The following is a 12,102-nucleotide window of genomic DNA, read 5'->3' as shown; positions in this document are numbered from 1 at the left end:
TTTATTATTATGTAGGTTTAACATGTAAATGATGCATTAGGGGCACGGACCAGACCGGCCACTCAGGCCACAGAACAGCGCCCCTAGAGTCGGCTCCTGTAATATGGCTCGTGCCACTGACAGGACAGGCCACACTTTTGGTTACAACCCCTGCTGCTTTAACCGGCGGCATTGACACGGACGGTGAATAATTATCAGAGTGGACGTTAAAAATGTCAGTTTTCTTTCTGTATTTAATTTGTGACTGCGTTTTGAATAACGTTGATGCTGTTTATACATGTTTGTGGTCTATAACTGGATGTTTAGCGTTAGTGCATTTGTTTATGTTGTCAATTTAGCTGATTACGGCTAACTACCGCTAAGCTAATTGTTGCTGAGTCATCGCAGCTGCTAACGCTAGTTGACGCTAATTTAACAATGTTTGTATTTTATCCAGCTAAATACTTGACATATTTTTAAATGTTGAGCTCATTTGGTTCTTAGCTGTGATATTTTAGTTGTGTTTTATTTTCAAAACCAAAATTATTAAGTTAAAAAGTTGGTAACTTAACATTAGCTAACGTAATAAACGTTCTCTAGCTAGCTAGCTAGCGTTAACTGCTAAATTCCCGCTCCTTAATTGAGTCTTTTATAACACAAATAGCTAACCTTAGATCAAATTAAACCTATAGAAACCACTATACATGATAAAAAGCATCTTAATACACACTTGTTTTTTCGTCGTCATTGAATTTGGGTTTTCCAAGTTGTTCCTAGCTTACTTTGCTAGCCAACTTAAACTTCAAAATGGTTTGAGGAACTTCCGGAAGGCTCTTACACAAACCCTGTAACAGATCAATAATCTGTGAAACCTTAATTTTGTGCCTTAATTAATTCAATTACCAGAATGTTATTGCCACACAGACAACCTGGGGCCTTCGGGGCCACTCACGCTCGCCTAATTTTAGCCCAGTTAGTAATCAATTTTCACTAATGGTCCATACAGATTACCCAGGTAGTCTAAAATGGTAAACACCTCATCAGGGCTTTGCTGGTTTGTTAATTATTTTTCATTTGCTCTGATGAAACAACTTACAACAGCTGATAGATGAAGGTAGCAACCATGTAGGTGTAAAATATAAATAATGATTGCATTACATTTAGGTTCTACAGTTTCTGGACCCTGGTGTTATGTATGCAGTCCCAGTGCCATAGCAGAGTCAGACATTTAAAGGTAATTGAGACCACATTAATGTTAAATTTTACACCTGTGCTTTTCTGACTGTAAAAAGTAAATGCCATAAAAAACCTTAGCTATTCAAAGTGGTATATAGCTCTGCTCCAGTTTGAACTGAGCAGAAATATTTTAAATTTAGCAAAAATACTGTTTTTATATTTTTATTAGATATTTTATATTCTATTGTGTTTATGTGTAATTGTTTTGTCTGTTCATTAGGGGGGGCCATCATACCCAAAACTGGATCCTGAGCAACAGGCTATAGTGGAAGTAACAAGTAAATACTCATCAGTGATGTCTAGAATCTGCAAGCAAAGACAGGGGAAGAAGGCAAGAGGGTAGGAAGTAAAAACACAATAAGACTCCCATTGTCACTTAAGCCAAAGATGATAAGTGAAGCATCCTTGCAGTTTACTAAATAAATGAATGTTTCAGACTTCAGTATCAAAGTTGAGGTTAATTTGCTATTGATTAATAATACTTCTTAACCTGAGGTTTCAGAGTTTTGCAGAAATGTTTTAGCGAACACTTGACATGTTACCCATCAAGCACAGACAGCAACATTATTCCCTTTGAGGTGTTTTAGTGGCTGCATGGTAAATATACAATAAGTCCACTTTCTTTAGCTCTGTGTTCGTTCTCCACTATGTCCTGAAAAAAGATGTAGCTGTTTAGTTGCCAGATGTCCTACTTTCTTCACTAACACTTGGTTATGGAAAGCAGTGCTCCGTGGGTTTATCAGTGCAGTTTCACCGGCAGTAGCTGCTGATTCAGCTGAAAATAAGGTGTATGAGAGTGAAACAGATAATAAATGTGCAGTAAAACCCAAACTACTTTCAAACCTGCGTTTGCCATAATGTCGTGGGCTGCTGGTTAATAGCAAAACTAAAGCTAGACTGATAAAACGAAATTTCACATTTCACATAATTTGCCATTCGCTGATGCAGCGTGGACCTGGGGTTAACACCTTAATATGAACAACATATCACCTATATCTTTATTGTATAAAATTTTGACAGTTCTGGTATATGACTCATTAAAATAAAGCAACTTTCCTGTCTGTTCTTAGAAAAGTATCCTGTTAACACCAGTAGGTTATATCACTGTAACTGACAGTTACAGTGATATAAGATGTGTGAACACAGTGGTTAAAAATTTCCTCTAATGAAGAAGCAAACCGAGAAAATTTAAGTGGAGCAAAACATATACAGTAACTGCATTAATTGCACAATGAGAAGAGCAAGGAATGGAATAACCAAGTGTGGGCATGTGGAGAAGATAGTTTCCACATCCGTACGGTTTTTGCTAATGTTGTTATCATGTCAGATTCCCAGAATAACACAAAGGAAATGTAGGAAAACTTTCTAAAGTACATTTATTATATCTCATCATTTTAGATAACACAGAAAAAGGATATGTACTTCAAAACCCTTTAGTTATAACATTTTTGTATGTTGCTATCTTTGTAGATTCTTTTCACTATAAAAACCTGTAGCCCTGTTTACACTGGCCATTTAGGATGGGAGTTTTGCTCCAAATGTCCACCTTGCTGCTCTGGATGAAAGATACAGTACTGGCATGGGACGTCAGTGTTGACCCTCAAAAATGTGAGGTGTGTTTTTCCCAAGTCAAGTTCTCTCTACCTTCTTCAGAAATGCAACAAGATGGAATGAGCGGTTGGGGGTGCATTGTTTTTTCAAGTGTGTGTCACTTCAGATGTCACAATAAGTACCTGGATCATTTCTTGTGTTTCCATTACCGACAGATCAGTTGAGTAGTGTTAGATCATTGTTTGAACCCAAATGCTTTGTACATTTAAAAGTTGTATAATTAGGATCCCCTAAGTGTATTATGTGGTGGACATTGTTGTTGAAAAATGTCATAGTTGTTGAAAAATATATAGTTGGAAAATAACCTTGGAGTGGTTGTGCAGTATCTTGCTGCATATCAGCCAGTAAGGGATTTCAAGGAGCTGCAAACTCAGGAGGCCCTGTACTGGTTCCCTGAGTAACACTGTGCGGATTTCATAAAGATGGTGGTACCTCCACAACATTTTACTCTTGTTCATAATCACTTTACCACAAAGAAGTGATTGTCAGCTGCAACAGATAACTAAAGACCGAACAGCTTTCCGTACTTGCTGAACTAGACAGATTTTCAGTGCATTCTTTACGCAGAAGTAGGTTTGTGGTTGATCGGTGTTTCTATTCTGATGTTGGAAGTCGGGAAATTGAAATACAGTGGTTTTCTGTATTGGTGAATGAGTTTCACTTTTAGAGGCTGGTATAGTACCGTGACCATGACAGCAATAGTCACTTTATTTGATGAGAGCGGCATTATTTGTCATGAGGAAGCATTTGTGTCAAGGCAGATTTTTTTTTCTTTACTTGCTCTTTCTACTCCACAGAAATCCTTTTTTTACTTGAACCTGAAGAGAAATGCTACAGAGTCTTTGTTTCTTAAGTTTTGTTTTTATAAGACCTAGTTTTGCGTCAAAGTAGAAGTAGCCCTAGGATACTGCCTGGTTTTATAGATATTTTAGGACTGATGTGTAGTGTTAGGTCTGTCTAACACTTATCTGCAGTTTTAGACAGCTTTTCTCTGAAATCTGTCTTCCACATTCACATCTCTATCCTCTGATATTTACCTCTGCAATACATGTGTGTATATTTCACACTGATAAAATGCTTTTAGCGCTGATGAGATATATCACACTTGTTAGAGTTGCTCATAATTGCATTGCATCAATACCAAATTACATTTGACACATTTAATGCTTTTACTTACAGTTTCCTGTTTATTTCTGACATGGTGCGAAGTATCAGTTCTGTAAAACTGTATATGTGTGTGAATGACTCAGCTATTACAGGAGCATCAAATTCTGATCTTGCGATGATTGTGTTGCTATGAATAGTCGGCTGCCTGCGCTAGTTTAAAACCGAAAGAATGTGAAGTTTAAAAGGTAATATATTTTGTGATGCTGTTTGTCGTCTGCATTGTTGTCACATTTGGAAATGATGGCAAGATTGTCTGTTATTCATTCAAGTAGAACCTAAAGCCAAATTTAATCTCTAAATTGTTACTTTCTGCATACCTCTTCTTAGTCAACATTTCTTTTGACTGGTCAGAATCAATGTAATACCACAAGAGTTGATCAGTTTTGACTCAAAATGCTGAAATATAAATATGTCATGCGACCTAATTTTGAAGCATTGCATTAAAGTCGTGAGAAGAAAATAAACCTCACCCCAACTTTAATTTAAACTATTCTGTGAACGTTTTTGATTTTATTACACTGAGGTTTGACAGCTAAATTGACCTTTGACTAGTAACTGGCAGCTGTAACAAGCAATACACTTTTACCAAGAGATTTCTAAGGTAACACATATTTTGTTTAGCCAAAACCAAAGATGTATTCATGAGCCATGATAAAATGCACTTTATTAAATCCATATGGTCTGTGGTGACAGTGGTAACTGTAGATCAAAACACTGTTGTTGGAGTTTATTGCATTCTCAGTGAGGGCCAATTTGGCAGCAAAGAGAAATCAACTTATCAGAAGAGAATCATCATTATTGGCCAAGTATGTTGGAAATGTGGGATTTAACTCTCAATAGGCTTTGTAGTCAAGAAGAAATGCCAGGAATGGAAGGTGTTTCTTATCAAGAGCTCCTATAGGCATAATTAATTTTGTATTTACATACTTCATACTTTATGCTTGAGTATGTTCCTCTTTATAGACTATTTTTGTCTTAGTTGCAAATCCTGTGATTCACCCCAGGTTAGGGTCAGGGAGGTTGGACCTGCCAGTTGGAGGGTGCTGGGGGACATATGAGGGTAACTCTAAAATCCCTCATCACTGACCCCCCCAATATTTAATATTAATTGTTTAATATGCATTTAAAATTCAACCTTAAACTTTCAGTGTCCTTGTCTCACCCACTGGGTCCCCAGCCTAATCCCTGCAGAGTTCACTATTTACTGTATATGACAAAGCTCATCTAAATTTAATCTTGGAATATACATATTATTTTCATAAACAGGAACTGCAGTCTAATCCTGGGGGAGACAAGAGTCCCCCCAATGAATTACTTACCAGAAAAGGATGTGGTTATCAGTCAGGGACCTCCAGGGCAAATACAGAAGTGAAGCTCTGCTCGAGTTTGGTTTATGGTACTCTCCAGTTATTCCCAAGTGATTTCTCTTTTTGATTCTGGCCAGGTGGAACCCGAACTGGTGCAATCAGTCCTAGTCTGTCATGGAGCAAATTTCCACACGTAATTTACCTGCAATAGTTGTAGTTTGTAGAACTCTATTATGAACTGATCTTGCATCCAGACAAAGTTAAAATGGCAGAGAAAAAGAACAGGTGAAGTCAAACTACAGGAGGAGTCAGGTCAGTTCAGTGGCCCTCCAGCAAAGCATGATAACGGTTCTCAGATCACAATCAGTGGGATCAACTTGTTGAGAAAGACACTTGTAATATTGTAGACTTGACTTGCAGTTGTGACTTGAGACTTGACTTGAACTTCCACAAAATGACTTGTGAGCGTCTCTGCCTCCTACACAGTCAGGTTAGGATGGCAGTTAAGTCATTGACCATCTCTTGGGGAATGTTTGGGACTAGTTCATGTGTTTAGGTGACATTTAAACATACTTTAGTGGGCCCAGGAATATTTTCCCACCCTTCTTTTAAAATCTGATCAATTAACCAATGAAGGACAGTTCTCTCTTGTGCCAATGCTCTTGTGCCTGTTTATTTTGATACCGTGACAGAGGTGTACTGAGAGGGGGCGAATGTGACGTATGACAGCTGCTGTACAAAGACAGAAAGGGGCGCACTGATGGTCGCACATGCTCTGTACAGCAGACAAATTAAGATAAATGCAAACTTTCGTATTGCGAACAGGCGCAGGGGCTGTGCAACTGTGAGTGGGTACAGAGAGCGACACACACCAAGAGAAACACTCTCTGAAGACATGCAACATAGACATTACGACACAAGCCAGGTACAGTAACAAATTTTCTCATTGTTTTATTGTTCCCTGACTCAGGTAGTAGCTGCTAATTATGTTAAAAGAAAGTAGCCTGTGTTGTTTTTAGCTAACGCTACATGCAACAATGCATGTAATGTGTCTTTGGGCTATGGTGGCTAGCACTTAGCACAACTTTAGCTAATGTTAAACCACTGATTTTCATGCATTTACTCAGCAGATATGAATATTTAAGAGGAAGAGAGAGAAACAGCACCAGAGGTAACAGCATGAAATAACGATAAATAAATGCATGAAGTCATGGCCTCAGTAATTGCAGCCAGTTAATTTGAGGTGAAATTATTAGTCAGCCCAAATAACTTGGCGTGAATGGTGAGGGAGCAGTAACAGGTCAGGTGCATGTGACCAAGCAGCACATAAATTACTTTAAATACTGTAATACCAATGCATCATTTTCAGATTTCAAGCGGTGTCAATCAGGATGGAACCCAGACTGTCTCCAAATCCCACACTTCAAGCATTGGCTTTACCTTCTTAAGCATGGTTCAGGATCTGTTAAGGTTGATAAATTACCTGAAATGACTGTGTACCTGGCTGCATGTCTTCAAGTATCGATAACTAATCAGCACCGGACGCATTCCCATATGCGCAGGCGTTGGAGCTCTTGGAAAACCCCAGGAAGATAAAGTGCTCTAACAAACAGTAGATATTTGTAGATGGCGGAGAAGGTTAGTAGTTTGGATCTGTGAAATTAGAAAGATTAAATAAATCAAAATATTGTGTTAAAGGTCACAAGGTCATATACTTTTGTGCCGGTTGGTAATGGCGACCGGTTTCACTGGCTACCACTGCAAATATATTTCAGACCTGTGGGAAGTACTGAGTTGGCTTTTCTTTAACCACATTAACCTCACATGAAATCAACATTCCAGTGGTAATTTGTTATGGTAAGGTGTTCGCTTAAAGTTTAGGTAGAACTGTTTTGATAATTGTGCAAAAATGTGTGAGCAGGAAACACTGAAGTCTTATGTCAATTAAGTCCATCATTCATCATTATGTTAGTTTTGCATTAGCATCCAAAAATTGTGCAGACCAAATAGTGTGTTAAAAAGATTCAACACATATAAGTTATTTTATTTGCAGTGATAAGAAGACCTGCGTTGGTAGCTCAGTAAAAATAGTCACAGAAGTAAAATCCACATTTAGCTAATTCAGCAGAAAGCCCCACCAAAACAGCAAAACCCGATTTGTAAATTTAACTGTGTAAAGACCAGGAATGTGCAAAGTGCCTCCCTCCCACACTTCCTCCTTTGGTGCTTTATAAACCCAGACTGTACTCCATTTACTCTCACTCTCACATCCTCATTGATGCTGAAATATTAAAACAACCATCAAGATGACGCCTAAACCAGTGCTCCTCCTGGCTGTTCTGACTCTCTGCTGCTGTATTGCCTCGCTGCATGGTAATGTTTCCTTTTGGACTCAGACAGTTAATAGCGTCTTTTTCTTGAAAGATTACTTCCTCTCTCCTTGTAGTGTTTTTGAAATGTGTACAAATACGTTGATAGAACAGCATAGTGTTGTCTGCATATAGTACAACTAACTTTTACTTTTATCATTTAATTCCTTTAGCTGATTTTATACTTTTCAGCATTCTTTTGTAAAAGACATGAAGTATTTCTGTATTAAAATACTTCTACATACAAATTAATCAAATAAAAAAATTTAAAAAAAAACAAACTTTTTGGTATTACAGAGAAAAGTAGTTACGTTTTGTTGAATGAAACAGGTAATTTTTGACTTTGGAAACAATTGACAAAAACAATAATAAAAAAAACTTGCTTGGTTGGAGTTTGCTCATTTGAGCATAAGACAACCAAAGTGTGGAACTTAGGTTGAGCTCCAGAAAAAGCTACACTGTGGACATTGGTTTAGGTGTTTACTTAAAGACTAACGATAAAAACACTTTTTAAATTTTATTTTCACAGCTTCTCCCAAGCCAGGGTGTAACTGCTTAAGGACAACCAATAGTGTCATTCCTTTTCAGGCCATCAGGAAAATTGAGGGGTTTCCTATTTCAGGACAGTGCCGCCGAACTGAAATCATGTGAGTAGCCATGATTGACTTAAATGTTGCTGGACTTGTTTCATTACAGCTGCTGTCAGGATCAGAACAGTTTTTCTATCCTGATGTAGTGAGAAACAATGAAATGCAAAGTAAAAAATACTTTGAAAGTCTGAAGCTTTTTGCAGAGACAGGTTCCCACAAATGTGTCCAGTGTTATGTAAAAAATGTAATCCTCCTTTCCTTCACAGAATCACTCTGAGGTCTGGCACTCCAGTTTGTGTCAATCCAGACGCAAAGTGGGTCAAGACCTTGCTCAACAATTTGCGAAAGGTAATGACTTGCTTTATATTTTTATCAGTGATTGTATGATAATAAGACATATATCTTAAACATGAACTGTGAACTGGAAAACATTTACCGTTATTCAGGAGAAACTAGAGAGTGAAATTATATCACAGCATGAATTTTTAACTAAATTAGCTCTTCATTAGCTTAGATCTTTGCAGTGTTATTTATCTTGGGAAAAGTTATGTTGACTTGTTCTGTGCCCCCAAAAAACTATGATAAACTACTTCTTTTGCACTTTGCAGGGACAAATGTATATTTATACATCTAAATGTATGTACTGGTATTTTGAAGGATTGGCTGTATCACAAGAAGTCCTTTTTCTTGTATGCAATTTTCTAGAGTTGTCTAATCAGTTCATCCCTGATCAACATACAACACTAATCTGTTATTTATTTTTGATTTGATGCTTTTCTGTCCAGTCCTGACTTGATATTTCTTTGGTTCTTTTGTTTCAATTACAGTAAAGAACGGGACCTCCAGCAGATACATCACTCATTACCACCACAAGTGCCTAGTGATCCCATTTTGACAAAGATGTGGCTTACACTATGAACTAAAAACTGATTTTTAAAAAAATTTTTATTTTTTTTTTTATAAAGGTGCACAAAATTGATTTTTCTTGTACACTTGACAGTATAATGTGAATCCTGCTTGTCCACAAGACAGCAGTTATTTTAGATGGTGCCGCAACTCCTGTCATGCTTCTGTTGTATCCATGAATTGCCTTTTCATAAATAAAGCACAGGACAAAAAGACTTTTCAAAAAATGACATGTTTATTGCCTACATGGGGTGGGGGAGAGTCTGGGGGTGTGGAGAGATGATACATGTGCTGTTGAGCATGTTTGGTTTCAACTGAGACATAACTGCTGCCATATCAAATACAGCTGTAGCCTTTGTAGAAGTCCAAATTATTCCACTCGTAAATATCAAGCTACTGAACGTTCCACTTTGAGTTAAGTTGCTGTACTGAATTAGTCTATTGATCGCAGCACATAGATACATGGGACTATTATTAGGAAAAAGATTCAACAAAAAAAAAAAAAAGTTTGTGAATTTTTATTTTTACAAATGATGTGGAAAAAGAGAGGGTCTTTAACATTTTCCACCTCCGATTTTATTTTTACTGTGCAGCAGTAACTCAGCTTGCAAACAACAAGTAAAAAGGTCTTTTACAAAGGCTCGATCTGTATTTTTTCCTACTAGTCAGATGAACAGAACAAAATCCACACTATTCGCTTACGTTAGAGAAACCTCAATCCTTCTTGTAGGTGAACCTTTACATGTTTCTCTGTAGTTTTGCGCCTTTTTGACATTTATTTGTCTAACATGATTCATTCTTTGCATTCCACAGTAGGAAACCTTCTGTTTCTAATGTTGGCAGCTCTTCACCACAAACCTGCAAGTTTTTCTTTCAAACAAATGCTAGCTGACTGCTTCCTCCCGTCTGCAGTGGAAGCTGGTAGGATCAAAAACCAGTGTGGTGAAGAGCTGCTAGTCTGGAACTTAACATTATTACATATAACAGGTTTAATTGCAATCTTTTAAAATCCTCTTAAGAAATAATGTAGCACCTTTGCTAGTGAGTGCTGGTGGCTGAGTGTCCTCATTTAGTTTAATTTCACTTGGTACACAACTAAACACATTTGTTGAAAGGCAGCAACATTAGCATACTTACTCTAAGAATACTCCAAAGACATACATTCTTTATTTCTAGAAATAACAGCCAGGCCTTAGTTTTCTCACTTGACAAACCCATATGGCCCGAAATACAATTGTGGAAGAAAGTGAACGTTGTTTTTCACCTCTCAAACCAACTGAAGTTGCTGCCTCTGCCCTTTGTAGTCCAAATATAATAGTATCACATTGTTTTATAATCAGCTTATTACAGGAAACTAACCAGTGCATTAAGCTGTGGTCAGTGTTGTAAATGAACTGACAGTGTGTCAAGGTTTACTGAAAATATCCATGATACACCATGCGTTTAAAGGCTGTATCAGCTCAGTCCAAATTGTACCTGGCCTAGGCCTTCAAACTCAACATGTTTGAGCAAAGTAAAGACAATAAGCCCTCTGTCAGATAATCCACACTTACTCCATTACAAACTAATAACCTGGTGTAGCAACCAAATTCTTGTAAAATCAGTCTTAATGAACTTAACTGTGGAAGAAAGTAAAACCATACAAACTAGGGACATATATTTTACAACAGGATTTTACATTCAGAAATCGCATGCAGTGATGGTTCTGATATTCCCGTGAAAGATACAGAGAAAAACTGCAAAAACTCAACAGGAAAACACAAAGAGTGCGTTTCAGATATCTGATAGAAAAAAAACTGACAGAAACTGAAGAAGATTTGTCCTTAATGTTACAGATACAAAAGATCTGTCTGAACAGAAGCCAATCTGAGGTGAGCAGTGATTGGAATTACTCATGATCCCATCCCCAATAGTTGGTTTAGCAAGGACTAAAGGATGAAAAGTTGAATAGACAGATGGCTGGAGGATGCACTGGATTATTCTCTGAGCATCTCTGTCTCTTGGGCAGTGCTGCTGTTGGAGAACCTGTACAAACTAGGCACGTCATTTGTAGAAAAAGTATGTGAGGTGTGAGAGACCAAATTAACAGGTCAAATGCTTAAAGGTAACGGTAACTGGATATTATTGTAATGCAAAAGGCTGCTGGATATGTGTGAAGACAGATGTAGAAGGTATGTGGGGAAAAACATTTTTGAAAACAAAAAAAAAACAAAAACTGGGAGATGTTAAATAAAAAGAGGAATAAAATGATTAAACATCATCTCAGCTTCGAGAGGACACTTCAATTTGTATCAGAGAAGTAAAAAAAGGCATCAAGACAAATTGCGTTTAAATCTAGAACATTTATCTTTTGTTTTTTCTTTTCAAAAATGTGGTAATACTGAAATGTACAATGTACCAGTTAGAAGAGTGCATGTTAGTTTGAGACAGAAAATGCCCGATTGATCAGAAACAACAAAGATGTTTTGTCTCTACAAGAATATCACAGGCGGAGGTGGTATTTAAATAATGTGTGAGGTCTTAGTGCACTGGGAAAAGAAAAAGGGTACGACACCAAGAACATCTTTGATTTAAGAGAAAAAAAAATCTGCCCCATCATCAAAGAGTTTCATTTATGTACAGCTCCTTGTACAAAAATAGAAAACCCTGTGAGGTGAGTTCAGGAGTGAAGTATAGGCCTCACTATGCCCACAAAGATCAACTCCACCAAAACTGGAGGTGTACTCGTTTGTGTCAAATTGTGCAACTGAAGCATATCTGATACTGCTTGTTCAGGCCAGTTAAACTGATCCTACTGAGATTTAAAGCTGCGGTTATCAGGTGCTGTGTTGTGCCTGCACCGATTTCCCCAAAAATAATTATGGCTTTCCTTTTCAACTAGTTCAGTCTCAGAAAGTCAGCTTGTATTAGAGACTACAGTGTTAAATATGTCAGATG

The 12,102-nt window shown here is 37.4% G+C and overlaps 1 protein-coding gene across 1 annotated transcript; it reads left to right on the top strand.

Annotated features, from left to right (window-relative positions):
• The first annotated feature begins 7,544 nt into the window (after positions 1-7,544).
• Positions 7,545-9,243, top strand: cxcl13 (chemokine (C-X-C motif) ligand 13). Its single transcript, XM_026321342.1, has 4 exons — positions 7,545-7,673; positions 8,199-8,316; positions 8,526-8,607; positions 9,087-9,243. Exons 1-4 carry the CDS (start codon positions 7,607-7,609, stop codon positions 9,087-9,089), a joined length of 270 nt encoding a protein of 89 aa, XP_026177127.1. The 5' UTR covers positions 7,545-7,606; the 3' UTR covers positions 9,090-9,243.
• The last annotated feature ends 2,859 nt before the right edge of the window (positions 9,244-12,102 follow it).

Source organism: Mastacembelus armatus, chromosome 9 (genome assembly GCF_900324485.2).
Source record: "Mastacembelus armatus chromosome 9, fMasArm1.2, whole genome shotgun sequence".
NCBI lineage: Eukaryota > Metazoa > Chordata > Actinopteri > Synbranchiformes > Mastacembelidae > Mastacembelus > Mastacembelus armatus.
This window is presented reverse-complemented; position numbering and strand designations above follow the sequence as displayed.

What these genes read in the sequence shown, in the direction of transcription:
- cxcl13 (XM_026321342.1), top strand. Translation starts at nt 7,607, where the DNA reads ATGACGCCTAAACCAGTGCTCCTCCTGGCTGTTCTGACTCTCTGCTGC. An exon ending in CTGTATTGCCTCGCTGCATG is followed by an intron (nt 7,674 to 8,198) that starts GTAATGTTTCCT and finishes TTATTTTCACAG; the next exon opens with CTTCTCCCAAGCCAGGGTGT. An exon ending in TGCCGCCGAACTGAAATCAT is followed by an intron (nt 8,317 to 8,525) that starts GTGAGTAGCCAT and finishes TTTCCTTCACAG; the next exon opens with AATCACTCTGAGGTCTGGCA.